This window comes from Sphaeramia orbicularis, chromosome 9 (assembly GCF_902148855.1).
Source record: "Sphaeramia orbicularis chromosome 9, fSphaOr1.1, whole genome shotgun sequence".
NCBI classification, from domain to species: domain Eukaryota; kingdom Metazoa; phylum Chordata; class Actinopteri; order Kurtiformes; family Apogonidae; genus Sphaeramia; species Sphaeramia orbicularis.
In genome coordinates, this window is record NC_043965.1 from 32,028,436 (window position 1) to 32,050,386 (window position 21,951).

At 39.5% G+C, this 21,951-nt stretch overlaps 3 protein-coding genes across 4 annotated transcripts in view; 1 reads left to right on the forward strand and 2 right to left on the reverse strand.

The window, feature by feature from the left end:
- Positions 1-454, reverse strand: part of LOC115425702 (tetratricopeptide repeat protein 28) — a 191,506-nt gene extending 191,052 nt beyond the window's left edge. The window contains exon 1 of the mRNA XM_030143410.1: positions 225-454. Within this exon, the coding sequence (XP_029999270.1) occupies positions 225-254 (30 nt within the window). The 5' untranslated portion in view covers positions 255-454. The remainder of the gene's footprint in view (positions 1-224) is intronic.
- Positions 455-4,225: 3,771 nt separating this feature from the next.
- Positions 4,226-6,911, forward strand: LOC115425704 (L-serine dehydratase/L-threonine deaminase). The gene is made up of 8 exons (XM_030143412.1): positions 4,226-4,329; positions 4,541-4,697; positions 4,829-4,868; positions 4,958-5,097; positions 5,313-5,404; positions 5,838-6,065; positions 6,167-6,291; positions 6,394-6,911. The coding sequence occupies exons 2-8, from the start codon at positions 4,545-4,547 to the stop codon at positions 6,585-6,587; spliced, it is 972 nt and encodes a 323-aa protein (XP_029999272.1). The 5' UTR covers positions 4,226-4,329; positions 4,541-4,544; the 3' UTR covers positions 6,588-6,911.
- A 3,722-nt stretch (positions 6,912-10,633) lies between these two features.
- Positions 10,634-21,951, reverse strand: part of hectd4 (HECT domain E3 ubiquitin protein ligase 4) — a 40,389-nt gene continuing 29,071 nt past the window's right edge. For both annotated transcript variants that reach the window (XM_030143407.1, XM_030143406.1), the window contains exons 61-76: positions 20,451-21,850; positions 19,827-20,034; positions 19,495-19,718; positions 19,232-19,377; positions 19,048-19,151; positions 18,742-18,865; positions 18,342-18,532; positions 15,228-15,374; positions 14,802-14,921; positions 14,550-14,705; positions 14,337-14,440; positions 13,724-13,945; positions 13,445-13,611; positions 13,145-13,340; positions 11,453-11,675; positions 10,634-10,930 (exon numbers count right to left, since the gene is read on the reverse strand). In XM_030143407.1, coding sequence (XP_029999267.1) covers positions 10,794-10,930; positions 11,453-11,675; positions 13,145-13,340; positions 13,445-13,611; positions 13,724-13,945; positions 14,337-14,440; positions 14,550-14,705; positions 14,802-14,921; positions 15,228-15,374; positions 18,342-18,532; positions 18,742-18,865; positions 19,048-19,151; positions 19,232-19,377; positions 19,495-19,718; positions 19,827-20,034; positions 20,451-21,850 — 3,869 coding nt within the window. In that variant the 3' untranslated portion in view covers positions 10,634-10,793. The remainder of the gene's footprint in view (positions 10,931-11,452; positions 11,676-13,144; positions 13,341-13,444; positions 13,612-13,723; positions 13,946-14,336; positions 14,441-14,549; positions 14,706-14,801; positions 14,922-15,227; positions 15,375-18,341; positions 18,533-18,741; positions 18,866-19,047; positions 19,152-19,231; positions 19,378-19,494; positions 19,719-19,826; positions 20,035-20,450; positions 21,851-21,951) is intronic.

The following is a 21,951-nucleotide window of genomic DNA, read 5'->3' on the forward strand; positions in this document are numbered from 1 at the left end:
GCCAGGAGAGCCCACACATTAACTGTGCAGCTCAGTACAATATGCATGACTGGAAAATCGATACAAGACTTTTTACGAGGTTTTCGCAGGAATAGTCATTTGGTATTTCCTGTCCGAAACCAGAGATAAAGCGTATTTTTCCAAAGTGCGGTGAAATGATAACCCCTCCAAACATGGCAGCTCACATGACAGTGTATAAATGTGTTGCTTTTCAGTGTATTTACCTTTTCTTTCAGAGTCGGTTGCTTCTCCATCCTGTCTTCTGACTGTTTCGACGGGTTATCGCTCTCATCCCACCCCACTCCTTATTCACTTACTACCGACTGATAAAGCATCAACAGCGGCCGAAAACGTCTCTAAATGTCCACGCTGCAATGAAAACGGTGACGAGAAGCGAGAAATTTCCACGAAGATTGAGCTGTGGAGCGTTCAAGAGAAACTTTTCTCAAGAAAAGTGCGCCATGTTGTCAAATCTTTTCCTTTTTTTTTTTTTTTTTTTTTTTTCTTGCCTTTTTCCTCGTGTTGCCATAGCGGATTTCAGAGCGCTGTGGAGTAGGAGAAGGTCTGCAGGAGCTGGAGGAGGGACAGAAAAGTACAGTATATTCATGCGTCGAGTTTGTTTGGCAAAAGTTTTTAATAACGGTTTACATTAGACGCACGCGCAATTAACTGTCAGGTAATGGACGCGCGCACATCAGCACGAGACTAATGGGGTCCCTGTGCGCGCGCTCTTACTAAGCTGCAACACCTGGGAAACTGTTATTGTTGTCCATAACATGACAGCCCTGCATTATACCTGAGGGATTTTACATAGATAGTGTACTGCCACTCATCCCTACTGATTTTAAGAAGTCAGTAAAGTGTCAGAATAATTTGAATAATAATAATAATAATAATCAGAACAATTAGATAATAATTAGAATTTAACAAACAACTTTCTACTGTCAGAAACACGTTCATAGAATAGAATAGAATAGAATAGAATAGAATAGAATAGAATAGAATAGAATAGAATAGACACACAGGACAGTGCAACAGTTAACTAAACAGGAGTCACAAAATAAGAAGTTAAAAGAGAAAAATAGTACAAGCAGATATAGAATAATAATGGAAATAGTTGACTTAGACAATGTAAAAAGGAAAATACAACCCCAAAAAATCTGAAAAATAATACAGGCAAATAGTGGAAACAATTCACTTAACTTAAATAAAACAAACAAACAAACAAACAAAACTGTAAGAGCAACACCCCATCTAAATAAAAGTGCAATAAAATAGAATGTCTTGTGCACCTCAGCTCTAGTAAACAGAAAAAGTAAAATCCCAGATAAAAACATAAATATATAAAAAGATAAAACACAAAATAGGTCACACAGTTTAATAAAGTGCATAAACTAAGTATGACAAAAAATAACCCTACATCATAAATATGTAAGTAAAAACAAAGATTAAAGTTACAGAAATATTAAAGCTAATAATATCTTTTTTGTTATTACACTCTGTATATAATTTTGCTCTGATTACTGGAAATATTAGTAATTAATGCAAGGCCTATGTGACTATTTTATTATTCTCATAACAATAAATGAGGAAGACTGATGAAACAGCACAAAGAGGTTCTTTGCAGCTCTTCACCAGCAGGTGGAGTAACAACCCCCTGAAAATCAGTTGATGACTGTGAGGAGTCTGAGATAAGACCTAGGGATATAAATGATAATGAGCATATGAAGTGGAAAATCATACCTTTAAAACAGTATTCTAATTTATTCATGATTCAGTCGAACAAATTTGAAATCCCTGTGATACCTCTGCATACATATAGGCTATACTTTTTAATTTGTATTTATTTATTTATATTTGTTTATTTATTTATTTATTTAATGAGAGGAAGTCACTATTGAAACAGTCCTCGAAAGACGTTACACCAACTGCAGAACAAGTTAAACCAACCTGGTAATTGTGCAGGGTCATCACTGCAGCTTTTAATAGTATTGTGCATGCAATGGTTGTTATTCTCACCTTTATAATAGTATTTTTATATACAGTTTCTTAGAGTAATTTTCAAGGCTCTACAACATCACTCCACAGACAAACTGTTCAGACTGGTATTATTAGCCCATTAAGACCCGAACATCCACCATCGACCTAAACCAGATATAACTGCTTAATACCTGTTGATCATTTAATCCTATCAAACCATGTGAATAATTAGTGTAAACTACAGTTTGTCATCTTTTCATGGTCATCTGATATGACCCATTTGGACGTTCAGAGGCTCCGTAGTGAACGTGGACATCGATTCACCAGTAAAACCCATGGAGTTGGACCAATGACAGTGGGTGGACACACTCGGTTTATGTTCAGGTATTGATATATTTTACTGATAAAGTCACTTTTTCTTCAGTTTTCTCTGTTTGTGATATAATAACCCTCAACTTTAATCTGAGCTTTTTATGAATATCTACATGATCAGTAAATTAACAGGGAAAAATGCCTGACTTTCCCTGAAAAAAATGTGAAATACAGAGGATAATATCATAATGAATTTTGATAAGTCACTTAAGAAAGGGTAAATATAGAGAAAAATTCATCTGGGAACTGCCACAATGGGTTATAGACGATTCATGACCAAAGCAGTTTGTTGTTCACAACCTGCAGCAGTAATTAGCAATCACACATTGATAAAAATAACTCCAGAAAAAAGATATATTAGTGACCTTTTGATTATTTTTGCCAAATTTCACATTCATTGCTCCAAATTTGCACATCAACATCCAAACATCACTGTTTTCAAAGCCCTTTTTTCCAATTACGTAGACAATTTGAGAAACAGTATACATTCTAAAGCAAATAAAACAAAAAAAATATGTCAAATGTATAATCTTGTTCAATTTGTATAATTTCTATTGATTCCTCGAGCAATTTTTTTTTTATTTTTATTACATATGTTTATTTATTTTTTATTTATTTTTTTTTTTTCCTAATGTCGTACATGTATTTCTCTATATAATGTAAAAGATTTTGTGAATTATGGAACTTTCTACCCTTGTTGTTGTATACTATTATGTATATGTACTGTTCAATGTTAATTGTTCAAATTAAAAAAAAAAAAAAAAGAGCAGTAATTAGACTAACTTTATTCAATTATTTTCTAGCTTTTCAATGCATGTTTGAGCTCTGCAGATATACAGTAGGAATATCAGTCAAATGAACCTTTCAACAGCTCCTTGTACCAATTAAAATCAGCCTAGGCCTACAATGAATAATACATGTAAAAACATTCTACAGCATATAATGGGTGGCCATTTTTTCCCAAACATATGTTAGGGGAAAATCATTCATCATGTTTTTATGTCTTCCTTATTTTAATAATTTTAAAAAATGCTCATATTGTGCATAACTTTTCCTCTCACCATAAGAGCTCAGTGCATGCCCAGTCTTATGGTAACAATTATTTACTATGTGGTCTTCTCGAGATAACATGGTGAATTATCTCGAGATTATGAAATACATCAGCTGTTGCGAGGAACGCCCGTTATAACCACGTGACAATAAATATTCTATTATGACATTAAATAATTCCAAGCCCGTCGGTTCTAGGTTCGCATATATATATATGACGTAAATTTCCTGCTCTTGTTGAGGCAGCAGGTCAGAACACCGGATCATTCAGGTTTGAGCCGTGCACTGGTGCGGCTGCTTTTACCCGCTTTTGGTAGTTGGAGATCCGGGCCAAAATAGTAGCGACTCTTTTGGTAATAGTAGCATGTCTGCTTTTCCTTTAGAGGGGAGAGGAACACTGAGAGTGCATGGTGTCAAAGTGTCACTGAGGGCTTCTGTCAGGGCAAGAAAAGGTTAAATTATGTAAGGACGGCCAAGAAAACAAGTTAGAAAACTTTCTCTCCTTTATAATAGCTGATTAATTAAACTCTATTCATATTTGATTTATAATTGGGACCCATGCAGACAGTTATTTCTCATATTCCTGTTTTTGCACTATGGATATAAAATATAATTATGTGATAAAACATTAGGCTCTGATTCATCCTGGATAACAGTTTGATAAGTAAGAAAATAAAGTGAACCCTGATCATGGGAATTTCCTTCATCCTCACACTAATTTCATCCTCATTGTCAGTGGGAGGGGCCTAGAGGCTGAAAGCTGAACACTGATTGGTCTAGAAATGGGTTTCCTTTGCCAAGCCCACATCAGTAGTAGGTATAAATACTGTATATGCAATGCATTTAGGTTGTACAGGATAACGTAAAAGGAAGATTGGGATCAGTCACAGGAGCACACTTTATAATCCGGTCATCCATCTGAATCCGGTAGGTGAAGTTAAAAAAAGTTTTTAAGTATGTGTTATTGTTTTATTTCTGATTTCTGATTATTTCTAGACACAGATAAGACAATGAAGTAAACATTTACCTGCAAACATCAACTTGTGGTTTTGAATTATTTTCTCCATAGTAACTTTATAGGCTGTGAAAAAAATTTTATGTCAATGGAAATATATTATTCTACTTCTATTTTCCACAGTGAGATGAAGACCCAGCATCCCCTCCATGTTGCCACCCCAGTGAGGCAGAGCCTCGCCTTGACCAAAGTGGCCGGGACAAGTATTTACCTCAAACTGGACTCATCTCAGCCCACTGGATCTTTTAAAATAAGAGGCATCGGACACCTTTGCAAAACAGTGAGTTGCTGTTTTCTCTTCTGTGGTGATGTCAAGTGCACAGCTAAACAAACCAGTTGAGACCAGTTTAATTTCAGCTCCAGTCTCAACTCTTATCAATTGTGATGTTTCTGATTTTTTTTTTTCCACAGTGGGCAGAGAGAGGATGTCAGCGTTTTGTCTGCTGTTCTGGTGAGCGACAGAAACAAACAAACACAGATCCATTGTAGCTCTTCTTCTGTGCTCAGTTATCTAATCTCTGACATGGTCATTGCCTACAGGTGGAAATGCTGGTATGGCAGCTGCTTATTCTGCACGTCAGCTCGGGATACCTGCTACCATTGTTGTCCCCAGTGTGACACCAAACCCCACAGTGGAGAGGCTGAAGGACGAGGGAGCCAACGTGGTCATTCATGGAAAGGTGAATTCATCTATTTAGAAGTCTTTCTTTGGAGCTTTCTTTTAGTTTTTAAGGTCGAACTGTAATATCTTCATTTATGTTATAGCTGGTATTAAAGTAAAACACATCTTCAGTTCAAGCAGAATAAACTCAATATGTACAGCATTCTTCTTTCAGTATAAAAGAAAAAAAAATCTTTATTGGACTGAAATGAAGTTGTGCTCTGTCTTCTTCAGGCTCTTAATGAAAGTATTGAATATGGACAGCAGCTTGTTGCTAACAACCCCGGATGGATATTTGTCTCTCCCTTTGACGACCCCCTCATCTGGTGAGACACCCTCAGCCTGTTTATCTGAGCTCATGACAGAGTATTATTTAACTTTAGCTCTATCTTTGTCAGAGGAAACACTCTTCTCTCCTCTGAAGGAAATTAAATTGGTTCACAATGTGTAAATGACTGATAACAGCATCTGTCTTATCACACTTTCCCAATCAAGTCCATGCGTGAAACAGATGCAGAGACCTAATTGAGGTGTTATGTCAGATGTACTCTATCTTATCACTGTGGTTTTACCAGACACATAACTGACACCTGGGAAGTCACTAACACTTCCACTGATTGACCTCATTATATATATTAAACTTATATTTATGGTACAATTCCTGCTTTAAAGGGAAGAGAAAACCAGTCAGGTATATGTTTTTCCTTATTGAAGTTTGTGCTGAACACTCACAGGACGGGGTTGTGTGTGTATGTGCAGGGAAGGACACACATCACTTGTAAAGGAGCTGCAGCAAGACCTGAGGGAGAAGCCAGGAGCGGTAGTGCTGTCGGTTGGAGGCGGTGGCCTGCTCAATGGAGTGGTGGAAGGCCTGCGTCGTGCTGACTGGGCTGATGTGCCCATTATAGCCATGGAAACCGTGGGCGCCCACAGCCTCAACGCAGCCATGAAGGCTGGAGAGCTGGTCACTCTACCTGCTATTACCAGGTACACAACTGAACCCATCTAGACCAAAATAATACCACTAGTTGGCCCCTTCTCAGCATTTTGACTGTTTTGTTTCATTTCTGTGTTTCTTTGCTCTCCAGTATTGCAACAACATTGGGTCTGACCCGAGTGTCTGCGCAGACTATGATACTAGTTGAAGAGCACACAGTTTTCTCAGAAGTAGTCACAGACCAGGAGGCTGTAAAAGCTGTTGAACGCTTCGTAGGTGAGTCCAATCTGTGCCAGATTGAACAGATGCACAAAGCGCTAAGATCTGAGCTGAATCACCTGTGAGACTGATCTCATTTGGTGTCTGTCCTTTCTGCAGATGATGAGAAGATCCTGGTGGAACCTGCCTGTGGCGCTGCCCTCGCAGCTGTGTACTGTGACATTATCAAAAGGCTGCAGGATGAGGGCAAACTGTCCAAGGACCTGGGCCCTGTGGTGGTTGTGGTGTGTGGCGGTAACAACATCAGCATGGAGCAGCTCAGGAGGCTGAAAAAACAGCTTGACATTATTTAGCATGGTGAATGAGTTTAGTTTTTTTTGTTATCTTTACTCCAATGTCCCACCAGCTGATCACTAAAACTTGTATTGATGTGCTCCATTGACCAAATCATTCCAAACACTCCAGAGCACTGAGACTGATATGTTTAGATGAGATTTGCTGGAAGGATGTCTTCATGTATAAATGTAGTATTTTAAATATTGCTGGAGAACAAAAATGTACAGACACATTAAGGTTGCATTTGTATCTAGCATGTTTGCTTTGTAAAAGTGCTTATATATTGATCTCCTGCTTTTGTACTTAAAATATATTTAAAATGAATAAAATGTTATTTCCGATTATTGTGTCCCATCAATCACTCCCATCATTAGTTCTGAGGACTATACAGTATAAGTGTACAATATTATATTTATGGTTCAACGAGCATTTGTATTTTGCACATAAAAAGGATTTATATGTCACGTTATGTTAAGTTTATGTCTATATACTGGGTTTCACATGAATGACTGTGCATAGTGGTCATTTAGACAACAGCTTAAAAACAGTGGAACCTTTAACATTAAACAAGTACTTAAAAAATGGATAATTATTACATCTGGTCTCAGTTGCTTGCTTTATATTTAACATTGTCTCTAATTTGTAGGCACTTTGGCTTTCTAAATTGCAGCCTTGAGCAGTTGAGGTAATGTATAACTGGCTCAGTTTATCATTTTGTAAAGTATTTAAAATGTAACCCTTAATTAGACAATGCAACAAGTGAAGCTTGTAGTAGAACATTGTGTCGAAGGAGAAAGAACATCTGAGAATATAGATTTTTTTTTTTTATCCACAAAGCAGTGCACTTCCATAGGTTAAATGGCCATAATGTGACCTTTAGGGTTATTAGTGGGTCAGTCACATGTCCCATGACCACAACAGAAGACCCCACACCTTTTGTAATGTAAGTTTAAGTGTAGTGCATTTAATTGGTAGGCATGTGAGGGATGTGTCCCCTTTTCTGTCTGTCCATTGGTCTAAGGGTCATTACAACAGGGGTGGAGGATCCTTATGTCAGAAAGAGGCCAGACAGCTGGAAGACGATTGGTTCATGTGAAACCAACCCATCAACACGCTGGACACATTCCTAGAATTTCTCCAGGGTAACCTAGGAGACTTAGGACACATTAAAATAGAAAGCCTGTAGTAAAAATATAGAACATAGATATAACATTTCCCCAATAAAATCTAACCTCCTTCTCAATTTTTTTCCCAATGAAATCCAGTTTTTAAAGTATTTCTCTGCTATCGCAAATAAGAAGAAGGAATAGGGTGAGTCAGTGACGAGTGACTGAGATCCAGCTCAAACTGGCCTGGCCCAGCACTTGCTGCTTTGAGAAGGTGTCTGGTTTACAGGCAGTGATGTAACCACAGTCGACCACAGAGCCTCGCATGAAAAGCCTGGTCAACAAGAGGCAAAAAGACAAAGCATGTCTCCAGAGCCTCATTCATCACAATCCACCCTCTTTGTCTATGTAGACAAACATGCCACTGTCAACTATAATACACCAAGACAAATCTTTCTCGGAAGTCTTTGGGAAACTTAGTCAATTAAAAAAAAAAAAAAAACACTTAGGAAACATGCTTTCTCAAACACCTGGAATGTGTGTTTATGGATTTTCTTACATAAATTAGCTAAAATATATAGACCATTTACTTCTATTTGTTGGAAGGGTCTGAACTCAGCTGTGAAAATGGGGTTTAATTTTGCTGCTAATTTGGAAAGAACTTCACATTGACCTCACGGACCTAGGGAACTGGTCCCCTTAGATGCCTACAAAGTGCTTTAAATAATGTCTCATTCACGTATATATTGATATCAACCATTGTTTCCTGTAAAATATGTTTATTACATTCAATATTTTATGATTTAGTACTTTATTTTCATTGTTGTGTAACGGATTTCTGAATATGTATGGATGCAGCCCTATCTGTCCTGGTTAAATATGAAATAAAATAAATAGGTCAACATTTCAAGGACAAAGAGCAGGGACCAGTATTTGTACATGAAGACATTTCTTTATTGTGACACAAATTTCAAATGCCATCTGATTCTTTACATCTGTATAATCCATTTTAGATATGTTAAGTTTCTGATGTGCAGAGGTAAGACAGTAAAAGTTAAGTTAATGCAACCATAAATAATTGTAATAAATATCAAGTAAATGTACAGCACACAATTTATCGCAACATCTCTTTGTATGGATATGTTCTTTTTATAACCTTAACTACTCCCAATGGAGCAGGTAGAAGAGAGAGCATCCCTGCTAGCAGCGGTATATTACCCTTCAAAAGAACTGAACCAAAACCAAACCCGCAAGCAACTCAACAATCCAATATAGGTCAAATATCAATTCTGTTGTGTTTTTCAGTTTTATCCAAGTAAAATGGTGATTTTACTCACACAAGAAAACATGTTTCACCATGAGTAGAAGAAATTGAATCCATCTGAGTACAAGACAAAGGTGATAGATTACTGGTATTTCCAAAATTCATAAAAAATAACAACACAACAAACTGGATATCCAACAGACATCACCTAGTTTGCTCATTTTAGATTTTTTTTTTCTTGGAAGAGTAGTGCAAACCAAAAACAAAAATTATAAGGTGAAGTGAATTAGCAATTAATAAAAATTGCCATCAAACATAACCTCAGTCTATTTACATTTTTTTTTCTATTTAATTTTTACACAGCTAAACATTTGGTTATGGTTAAAATGAAAAAAACAAAAACAGCAGAATCCTGTTCTTCTTTCATCAAAGAAAACTAGAAAAGGCAGAACTCAAGATTATCCGCCGCCCCTCCCCTGGTCTGTAGATTGTGTATGTCAGGGAGCGGGGTGGGGTGGGTGTTGTTGCACATTCAGTAGCAGTAGCACATTAACAATGAGGAAGAGCAGCTCTTGAGAACATCATGTCTTTCCAACTCCACAACAGGTTTTACAAACCTGATATGCAAATACGTCAGAACCAGCAGACCTCTCCTGTCATCCAATCTGCATGAACTACCATGTTGCCACAGCTACTCGATATTATTAAACCAAAGAGCAATTTCATAAACTAATAGAGTAATATGACTTTTTACATGACTTAAATATCCTCTCTTCAGAGAATCAGATAAAATGTATTCAGTTTATATAGGCATACGTTAGTTTGTCCATTAGCAGTCCATATTTTGAAAACAGGCAGTAACTACGAAATATCCTATACAGCACTTGTTCAGATTTTCTGCCTGCTTATAGCTGATGTGGTCAAGAAGTAGGCAGCTTCACACATTTTCTTCTGATAATACTCGTACCTCTGTTTCACATCAGATCATTCTATGAGTCAGAATCTTTTGGGTTTTCTGTTCCTACCTAAGTGGCATCACCCTCTAGAGAGAGGCTGGGACAGCAAAGGCATGTTTCAGAACACTGGGCCCACAGAGGGCAGACAGAGGGAGGCAGCGAGGACAAGCATGAGGACAGAAACAGCTTGTAGGGCTGCCTTCACAGCAAAACCAAGTTCAGCAACTCAGACTAGATAAAGCTGGATTTGCTGAGACCATCCACAGTCTCAACCTGCTTTTAGGTATAATACTGCTGCAGCAAGAGAGTGCAGCACACATGAATTCTATTTGCAGTGATAAAAAAGCTGATCTGATATCATCCCATTTAGTATGTAATTTCACAGAAGTTGACTGACCCTTGTAACTCTCAGCCTCAAGAGGCAGCAGGTACTGAACCCTCTGTTAAAGGGAAGGGAGGGGAAGGGAAAAGGCAAAACAAAAACTGTGTAACACTTGTTTCACAAAGCCATCTTCAAACTCAGTGCAACCAGAACAGTGTCAGCGCTTGTTCAGATAATCTTCCCTGAATTCTTCAAAAATATGCCTCAAACATTACAAAAGAAATGCTGAGTATGTGTAAACTGCGATTAAAAAAAGCAGGGACATGCAAAGCAAAATATACCCACCAACATAAAACAAAACAAAATAAAACAAAATAAAACAACATAAAATAAAATAAAATAAAATAAAATAAAATAAAATAAAATAAATGTGTCTTTATTGGAGCAGCAGAACATAAAAGACTGTCATCTGTTTCAGAGGAAGGTCCGAGAGAGTGGAGGATCAGTAAAAACAAAAAGGTGAGAGAAAAAGGGCAGGCATATGTGATTAGGTGAAGTTGGGATATCAAGTCTTCTTAGCCACTAAGTGGGTCCTCACGGTAGTGGATGGCATATCGTAGTTTCTCCAGCATCACATCCAAAGACGTGTACTGGGGCAGTTTCACCATGAACATACAGGTCTCCACTCGAATGTAGCGTGAGTCTGGCTGACCTGGAAAAAAATTTAAAAAAAACAAAACAAGGTTAATAGGAATTGGAGTGCTTGTGCTTGCATCATGAATCATGTTATGCATGTTTACTACTAGAGAGTGGGAGGCCAGAGAGGTGTGATGAGGCAAGTGTGAACTGTGATAAGCTTTCTTCATGATAACGCACTCTCTTATCTTGTAAATGTTAATAAACTGTTTGTTTTAGTGAGTGGTTCTACACAGTGACTCGGGAAATTAATTCAAAGACAGAACCTACTGTACATCTGTGAAAAGCAATGCAGTACAGCCTTGTGTAATCATACTGTGACTGCTGAGTATCTCTTCAATATATGCAGAACTTCAATTTATACTCTAGCTGTAGGAGACAACATGTTCAAAGTCTGTGTCAACTTGTAAGACAATGAGCCGTTATGATAATCACTATCAGTAGTTTCTGTGCATACAGCACTAAAAATAGCATCACCAAGAGATAGCATGTCTCCGGCCAATCTCTGCCCAGTTAGAATAGCCGTGATAGACACTACCTGCTGCTCCATCAGGAGGTGCTATCTTCATTGGGTACGGAGGAACGTGGGCGGTGTCAGGGCCCCCATCTTTGCAGGGGCAAGTGAAGGGGATGCGCTCCTGGTTGCAGGCAAACTTGATGAATTTGCAGAGCTCCTCCTGAGTAAACATCTCCAGAGCCGTCCAGAAGAACTCGATGTGCTGATCAGTTTCCATCAGACCCACCTGATACATAGTGTGAGCCTACAGAGACAGACAGCAGCATGCACTTTGTAGACATGAGATAACAATGTGACACGGTAAAGATGAGTACAAGCAAAATAACCTGTAAGACCAGCACCTCAGCAATCTGTATGCAAGAATTTATAGCAAATTAGTTTAACTTTGTTTAATACTATGGTAAGTATTTGGCTGCACAAAGAAAAATCCATATGCTATGAACATTATTTTAAAACAACCAGTCCGTGAGCCTGTTTACATGCACACCAGAAATCGGATAATTATCATTATCCAATAATGATAATTGATATCCGATCTTTGGAGTTGTCATATTATTCAAGTACGGAAGAGGATTAGGGCCACTGGGGAAAAAAAACCCATTAAGGCCCAATATATATATCTTATCATTATTCTGAGAAAAAAGTCAAAATTCTGACTTTAATCTCAGAATTTTTACTTTTTTCTCAGATGAGTAAAAGATGAGTTAATATTATGGTTTGAAACTTGTGTACGTAAATTGGGAGAAAAAGCCACTGATATCCGTTTCCCTTCCTTTTGCTCATCTAATAGTGAAATGGCTTCCTCCAGAACCCCTTGGATGCATAAAAAGTCATCTAAATCCATCATTATATCAGCCTGCTGTATTCCTCCTGGATGCATGCAAAGTGACACTCTCCCTGAATGTCAGGAAAAACATTTTCAGAATTTTCTGATTTTTTTCTTAGAATAATAATTTAAAAAACATATTGGACCTTATTTTTTTTTTTTTTCCAGTGGCCCTAATCCTCTTTCATATTCAAGTCACCATGTAAACAGGATAAACTGATATGCTTTATCAGATAACGGCAGTTATGTAGTTACGTAGTCAAGTGTGAGCAGAAGACAACAGAAGTTTAAGTCTACCATCACTACGTACAACAGAAATCTAATAATGGACTGGAACGTCTTCACCAGACTTTTATGATGATGTGAACAGACTCAGTGAAACACTAATATATATATATAAATATATATATATATATATATATATATATATATATATATATATATATATATATATATATATATATATATATATATATGTACACACACACACACTTTTTTCCCCCTTCTCCAGCATGACTTGCTTCTAAACCAGAGGAAACCACCTAACCATACTACATGAGCTTATATTCCACACAGTAAAACAAAAAACAATAGTAGCTGGATTCATCATTCATAGTTAACTTATCTGACATATGTTAATTTGCCTGTGTTTCTGGAACAATGTGTAAGATGAATCCAAAAGTCAAGTGTGGTTCATAAAATTCAGTTTTGCGTATCTATACATCAATGGAAAAGAAATACTGACTTGGAACATCTGAAAAAATTCCCTGTTGTAGTGACCGAAAACTAATTAAGAGTGCTAATTTAAAAAAATATCCATATTGGTGTGAAAAGGGCCCTAAACTCATTTTGCAACACAGTGAAACACGTTCCTTTATATGCATCACCTTGAGGAACTCCAGGTTGATGTAAGGCAAGCCACAGGTGCGCAGTTCCATCTCAAGGGGACTCAGCATAGTGAGCAGCTGCAGAGGAATGATGGAGGACAGGCCTGCTCGAACAGCTGTCATACACTCCATGTTCTGTAGCTCTCGTAGACGAAGGTTCCGCACTGCCCGCGCATACACATCCTTATTCTCCCAGCTAAACACACAAAGACAAGCACACCATAAGTCACCCTTTATGGAGACATTATAAGGAAGCTACAGGGAATAAAAACTTAAAATCATCTGAGAGGCTTTCTGTACCTGACAGTGAGGCTGCGACCACCCTGACAAAGCTCCACCTCCTCCCCAGTCATAGTGACATAGGTGAAGGTGCAGCAGGGCCTGCTGGGAGAATCAGGGCTTTCTCCCGAATGGTGCTGGGAAGAGATTTCTGCACACAGCGCCTCCAGCTCTGTATCATCACTCACCTGCACCATTTGACAACAGAAGAGAAATTAAAATCACTGATGCCAAGACAAAGAGCAATAATGCAAACAAATAGGATATGGTTTTATAAGGAGCAAGATACTGGCCACATACATTTTCAAACTTTTTCACATAGTTGTAGGTGAGCACATCAGCCTCCTGCAGGTCCTGCTCTGGGTCGAGGCACTCGCCCACCAGACCCTTCCAAAAAGAGCCCAGTAGGTCCAAAGGAAGTGGCACGTCTGCTCGGATGGCTATGCCCAGCAGCTGACCATAGAAATGTAGCAACTGTTCCTCTGCATAGCTGATAGGGCACGGAGTCAGGATGTACTTCCCCTAAGAAAAGTGCAACAAAACTCATCTTCATATAATGTCACATGGTATTAAATGTATCCAGCATGACAGAACAGAAAGATCATATTTATAAGACTGTGATATGTGACACAATACTGTCATCACTTTCCCAGCTCATCTTTGAAATATTACACAACTGGAGTTGCTAGCATGTTAATAAATTGAGAATAGATTGCGATAACAGATTATTATTTAACCCGTTAGTTTTAGCAAACCGAACAGGTTAAAGAAGATATTTACATGTGCTTGAAACCTGAATACAACATTGGGACAGCAAGAAGAAAAAAGGAATAGAATAGAATAGAATAGAATAGAATAGAATAGAATAGAATAGAATAGAATAGAATAGAATAGAATAGAATAGAATAGTTACCTTGTTGCGATTAGCTGCAGCACTTGGGCAAGGAAGCAGCAGGGAAAGAGCAGAACTCTGCAGCTCCTTACACACCTGCCATAGGAAGTGTCTAAAGGAGCCGCCTACAAACACAGATCAATGACAAAGATGAAGACAGGAAAACAAAACACATACAGGCATGTGAAACACCCCAAAGCAATACTAAAAAGATGTAAAAGAAGAAAATCTAACTTGTGCCATGAACTTCTTCTCCTGTGAAGCGGATGTTAAAGGCGTAGGTGGGGTCACCACCGCTGGCCAGCTTCACACAGAGCTGAGACGATGGAACACAGGACAGCTGGCGTGCTGCCTGGCAGAAATATGTGTTCTCTGAAGATCGGATCTCGCCTAAAAGGCAAATACCACAAACACATACAGAGTATTTACAAAGATCGTCTAAATCTGATACTAAATGAAGTGATAACAATTTATGAAAATGCCTGCCTCCAACAATCTCTAGAGGGTCCAGTGATATCTCTGGAGCAGCATGGTCCGCTGTCCGCTGGACTGTGGCATTCAGTACTCTGTTCATAACAGTCACCTTAGTGTCATAGAAGATTAGACCTATAGACAGGGGAAAGAAGAAGTCATTAAAACCGTCAAATTCAATCAGATGGACTGACTATCTATCTATCTATCTATCTATCTATCTATCTATCTATCTATCTATCTATCTATCTATCTATCTATCTATCTATCTATCTATCTATCTATCTATCTATCTATCTATCTATCTATCTATCTATCTATCTATCTATCTATCTATCTTTTTCCATACTGTAGTCCACATATAGCCAGATACTATACTATCATGGTCCACATAGACAGTGTCTGTTTGACCTTCTAGATCTGTGCTGACATCTTGCTCACCTTTGGCCTCACATAACAGTGCTGCAATGCTGTTCTGATAGGTATGTGTTTGTCTTAGCTCCACCAGTGGCAGGAAGAAGCTCTCCAGGGTGTTGTTAAGAGACTGCAGCAGAGCAAAACGCAAACGCAGGCTTTCCACAGGCACATCTTAAAACACAGAGAACAGTTACAAGGTTAGAAATACACCAAATGGCATATCAAATTTATTTTAATTTAACCTAATCGTATTTCATTCTGCATCTGTAATACATAGTAGATGTAAAGCATTTTGAGTTGCATTTCTAGTATGACAGGTTCTGTTGTTCTTCTTAGTATTATCATATTGTTTTGATAGCGAGCAAATTTTTATTTTCATTTTCATTTCCATTTAACAAATGAAGTCCAAAAGAAGTATTTCAGGGGATACAATATTAATAGAATGGATTCTCGAACAAGAATATCAACAGTGGGCCCAAGACAAAAGAACGTCTCATGGGATACCATAGAACACAGTGATAGTATGATGGTAATAAAAGAAAAGGAAAGCAAGGTTAATTACACACAAACATGTATACACAAGAAAGAGAGGACTTGACATCACTAGGGTGAGAAAGCCAGTGGCAAAATTAACTTATAGCATGTTTTTCAAAGTCAGCAGTGCTACGCCACGTATTTAGAGTGTTTTCATTAGCACCATTAATTTGAGCTGTTGAGAGCTCCATGTATATGACATTCAAAAAGGAGAGAATCCAAGATTGGATAGTTCGAGAATGAGGTGGCTTCCAGTGAGTTCCAATCATTTTCTTGGCTGCTGTCACTCCAGCAAAGATGACTCGCTTTTTGAGTTTAGAAATATTAAAGACTGACAAATCATTAAGCATCAACACACATATAGTTACAGGGACTGTTTCATGTATCAACTCGGATAGTCTGGATGCAACATTGCCCCAGAATTGTCCAACAGGATGACAGTCCCAAAACATAGGAATAAATGTGCCCTGAGCTTTCAATGACCACAAATTACAACATGGCTCATTAATAATTTTCATATGATGGAGTTTAACAGGGGTGAGGTATGTTGTGTGGCGGAAATTTAAGTGAATTTGTTGATGGTCTGGATTGTGAGATGCTTCATGAATGCTGGACCACACCGCATCCCAATCCAAATCCTGAGCTAAGTCTGGGCAATCTCTCCTCCAGATCCTCTGCACTGAAAGTGAGACAAGGTCTGTTACATGCAGAAAGCGGTACAGTTTAGAAACCACAACCTTAGCTCTGTTTTGTTCAGTAAATCTCAAAGGGGGTAAGTAGTGGGGTAAATAGTGAACACCCCTCTGCTCCCAGTGGGGAGCAGAAATAGGTCTTCCTCCAATCAGAAGTGCTTTATTATTGAATATCGGAGAAAATGTGTGCCACTTGCAGGAAAGACGACAGTGTGCTTCAACTATTGTACTTTCCGGACGATAAGCCACTACTTTTTTCTCACACTTTGAACCCTGCGGCTTATACAACAATGCAGCTCAAGTATAGATTTTTACGGGCTAATGGCCTCTAGGGGGCGCTCTAGCAAGAAGCGCAAAAGTGAGACAGACAGGTGGGAGAGGTGATGAAGAGGAGAAGTTTTAAGCTTAACTTTTAACAATCATTTTGCGTGTCATGCACAAACCCTCATCATGGAAAACACATGAAGAAATGCATATGATGCAGCTTTTAAGTTAAAAGCAAGCGATCTGGTGGTCCAAGAAGGAAATAGAGCTGCTGCACGCAAGTGCCATTAAGAGCAACAACGGAAGAGAGACTGAGGTGTGTGACAGAGCCTTTCTGGGGCTGTTCAACTCTGACACTGAAGAAGACGACTTCAGTGGCTTCAATGCGCAGAAGGAAGATGAAGATAGTGATCAATGACTTTTCTGGGTTTTTTACCCAGCCGTGTGACTGCCATTTTACCGCCGTGTTACAGGCACTGTTTGGAAAAAAGCAGTTAAGGTATGTAAATAAATATTTAAATAATCTTTCTGTTTACTATCTTTCTGTGTAAGTATCTCATGTTACAACATGGACACCTGCGGCTTATAGTCAGGTACGGCCTATATATGAACAAATATTTTTTTCCTCTAAAATTTGGTGGGTGTAGCTTATATTCAGGTGTGGCTTATAGTAAGGTGTGTGCTATAGCCCGGAAAATAAGGTAATCTTCATACTAGCACAAGATGAGAGGCAATGGGGCCAAGGCGTAGTTGACACTGTTTTTTCTAGAAATACTGATAAAGAGAATGTCTTGGAGTGTCCATGGATGAACTATATTGCTCTCTAACATGTGCCAAGAGACAGAGGAATGAGGGTTGAACCAGGAGAGTAGGGGCCCAAGCACGAACGACAGAGTAAAGTTCAAAATTAGGAACAGCCAGGCCGCCATCCTCCCTCCTCCTCTAGAGAGTAGACAATTTCAGACGTGGCCTCTTTGTGTTCCAAATGAACTTGGAAGTTGCAGATTGGAGCTTGCTCCTCTAATCAGATGGAGGGGGAAGAGGCACCACAGAGCTGACAAAATAAATCTGGAGCAGAATATTCATTTCCATAATAGAGATACGGGCTTGAATAGACATAAGGAGACCAACCCACCGGTCCATGTCCCTCAAGATCTTGTTCAGAGCGAGTGAATAATTATGCTTAACAATCTGATTTAAAGAAGAAAATATTTCAACACCTAAATACTTAAAGTGTTGTACTGTGGGAATATGAACTGGGAGGACAGATGTTTTAGCAGCGTCATTCAGATGTAAGAGAGCAGATTTGGACCAGTTAATTTTAAAACCTGACATATTACCAAACTCCTCACAAATGGTCAAAAGGTGTGGTACTGACTGAGTAGTGAAGTATTATCATATTGTAATTACACAAAACAATAAAGAAAACGTTAAATACAGTATTTGGGTATAAGTAATTCAAGTTAATTCATAAACAAACCATGTGTGTGTTAGAAACAAATAACTACATCTTTATATTTCTCTCTAAAATATAAAAGACCCCTTTGTATTTTATACATAATACACATTTGTTGTCATCAAGTTACTAGCCAATAAAGTTTTTCCAACATGGTTAAACTTCACAGACACTGGCAAATATTTTACGTACTAAGCAGACAGGCCACACGAGGGTCAGCGGTGTCACTGGGGTCCAGGTAAACTTCATGTGGGTGCAGTCTGGCTGGTGTGATAGCCAGGTGACGGCACAGCCTGTTGATGTACTGGACCAGTGCAACATCCATTTCCAAGGTCCACTTCCTACATGCCTTTTGGGCGTGACGGGTGTCTATACAAGTGCACCTAGTACAGAGGCAAATTTGCTGTTACAATAGAAGCTATAAAGAAAAAGGTAATCAGGACAAAAAAATGGGCTGTTGAAATCAAGACCACTTATATTTTACATTATCTTTTACATTAATATATAAATGATAAGAATGACTTTGTGAAGATATATGAATTACTATAAACCACAGGGGTTACTTATTGGGATTTGGCTTTTCCACTCTCACCTCTCAAAGTGGAGGTCATAGCCACAAGCCAAAATTGCCCTCCAGACGCTTCGAATGTCCTGTTTGGCACGATCAACAGCGAATTTATGGAAGCCCTCCAGTGTCAGGTACTTCTCCTCTGGAACTGAAGGAAACAATTTAACATGTGATACATTTTGCAGCTTCTGTTTTAAAACAGGGCTAAGTTTTACTCAGGTCTACATAATAGCACACTACAGTATTGACAGACTAACCAGTGAATTGTTTTTGAGCTACAGCGCAGTGTCAGTGGAGTATGAAAGATGATGTGACATTTTTGCTTCTAACCTTCAGGTTTCTTGGCAGGAGACTTTTCCACATCTTTCTCATCAGGCCTGGATTTTTCAGGAGATTTGGGCTTCAGAACTGTCTTCTTCTCACTCAGTGCAGTTCTAGAAAAGCACCAAGAAATATACTTACCAGATCAGAGGTGTGAACATATGTAGATAAGTGTTAGTGTCGGGTGTCTTACCTGACACTGTTCAGTACAGATTTTTCTTTGGTGGGAGGCTTGGTGATGGGTCTCTTGGTGCTGACTACTTTGCCTTGATGCTGTTCTTTTCCTGCTTTGCTGTACTTGTTCTTATTGGGCTTGGGAGTTCCGTACTTTCGTAAAATCTAATAAAAAGAAATGCTCTTTTGTTACTACACATATAAATGTACATACAGCATCACATGTTAATATTTCATTTGTAGTACTTGACTATGGAGGGGAGCAGGATCACTGTCTTATACCTGAGTGAGCTGGTCCTCAAGCACTTTCTTGGGAGGCCGAACATTAGTGAAGAATGTGTGCAGGAGGTTTCCAGGGGTCTGAGAGTTGATTTGCTCTTTGCTGAGGTAAATGTCTGACACCTTGACTGGCTTGGCTGGTGTGAGGCTAAGCATCTGCTCTGAATGCACACAGCTCTTAAAAATGTCTGTGAGGACATCTCGTGCTCCAGGTACAAGCTTGTCCCCTAGAGATAGGGAAAAGACATTATTTGAGATTTTATCCTGGCCAAAGTATTTTCACTATGTAAAAGCACATCATTTATCTGATTTGTTTATCAGAACAAAGCACCAACCTCTGATTGACTTATCTAGGAAGTAGTCCTCGAGGGCGGAGCTTCCCTGTGTGTCAAAGAGGCTTTGGTTTACACTAGAAGCCGTCAGGATCTCCTCATTGGTCAATTCCATGAGCTCCTCTTCACCTTCCAGACTGGACAAACCAATGAGGTCACTACTGTTGAAGAGACTGGCACGGATTTTTTCCACTTTGGCTCGAGAGCGAACCTACAGATAAGAAAATAGGAAAACAAACATCTTTCCTTAGAACTTGATTTAATATGTAGCAGAACAAGTAAATGTGCTGAATTGAAAATACTTAACAGTGGAAGTGCTCACTCTGTAGAATGACTCCTGTTATACTATTTATTATATTATTCCCTATTTTCCATAAAAACACACTTAAAACACACTTGTAACTAAAGCTACTAGACAAAATGTAGTGGAATAAAAGTCATAATATACATGTCTGAGATGTAGTGGAATAGAAGAACAAAGCTGCATTAAATTGAAATACTCAAGTTCTTCAAGTTCATACTAAAGTACTGTGCTGCAGTAAAAGTACTTAGCTATATTCCATAACTGGATTTTATGCAACAAAAATGAAATGTTGAAATCAATTTTGTGTTTTTAAATGAACCCACCTCAATGACAGCATATCCCTTGATGGGCCTGGCCATGACTGCATTGCTCTCTAGTGAGGTGACGGTGTGCATAGAGCCCCCATCTGACACAGACGGTGTTTCAGCACTGTCAAGAGGCTCCCCCAAGCTGCCGAGACTCCCCAGGCTTCCTGTGCTGGTCAGGGAGATATCTAGGCTCTCCTGACTGGAAACGGTCTGAGGGTCTCGGGGTCCTTGCTGGGGGTATGTAACTGCAGAGGCGGCGGCAGCAGGGTTGGGAGCAGGGACAGCTAACAACTCTTGGTCAACAGAAAGTTCACTGGCAGTGCGGGAGACCCCTTGAGAGGAGCTGCAGATTGAAGTCTGACTGGTCGAGGCAGAGGCGCTCACACTCATAGCTGGCGTCACACTGCTGGAGCTGTCAGGACTCTCTGGGCCTCCATTGTTAGGAAAGGGACGCTCAGGCTCAGGACCCGTTTTACCATCTGGAGGACTTGTAACTCCAGCTCCAGCTTTGGGCTTCTTAGGGTCTTCCTCCTGCAGAGGGATGAAGACTTCATCTTTAAAGAGTCCTCCGTGTGCATTGCAAGCTCTACGGATTGCATTTCGAACCACAGCCTCCTCCAGATGTGTGGGGATGCCAGACAGCACCAACAGGCGGCTGTGGGCAGTGGGTCCCACCAAAGCCTGGCAGGCATCTGTTACAGCATCACTGGTCACACTTAAGCCCTGCGGGTCTTTGTTGGCTAGATGTCGTAGAATCATTAAGAGAGTGAGGCAGCGATGGAACCACAGCATGTCCTCAGGCTTGCTACCTGCCATATTCAACAAAGCACTGTCACTCTCCGACAGGCGGGCACCTCCACTACCACGTTTCCCAGAGACCGCTGCTGCCACTGCAGCTGCTGCTCTCTCACGCTTCATCTTTACCTTCTTCCGTTTGGACAACAGGCTGGGACTCTGGGGTGTCTGGCCTGGGGATGATGATGAGGATGAGGAAGAGTCACTGAGGTTAGGGGCGCTGGTGGAGGAGAGCGCTCCCACTGAAGAGCCTCCAACATTAAGTGGAAGTGTCACCTCTGCCACGGCAAGACAAACCTCCATCAGGGCGTGGAAGTAGGTGGAGAATCGGCTCTGCTCTGCACCAAGAGCTAATGCAATACCCCCTGATGTAGACCCTCCAGCCCCAGCCCCTCCAGCTGTCCATCCCTGAGTCTCTCTGTCATACAGCTTTCGCAGTTCTGTCTGCAGGGCCATGAGCACCGCAAGGCAGGGGTTTAGTAACAGAGCAATGGAGCTGGAGAGACCAGCAGGGCTCTTACGCTGTTCCAAGTGGTGGATCTTCCGCAAGAGCTCAGCCAGCAAGTGAAATATGAGTTCTTTAATAGAGGGAGCCAGATCAGTGGTCCACAGCAAACCACCTTAAACAATGACAATGGAAAATCTTAATTAGCCATATGGCCTGAATGAAACAGGAAAATGGAACACATTGTAACAACAAATTAATAAACAACAGAGCTGT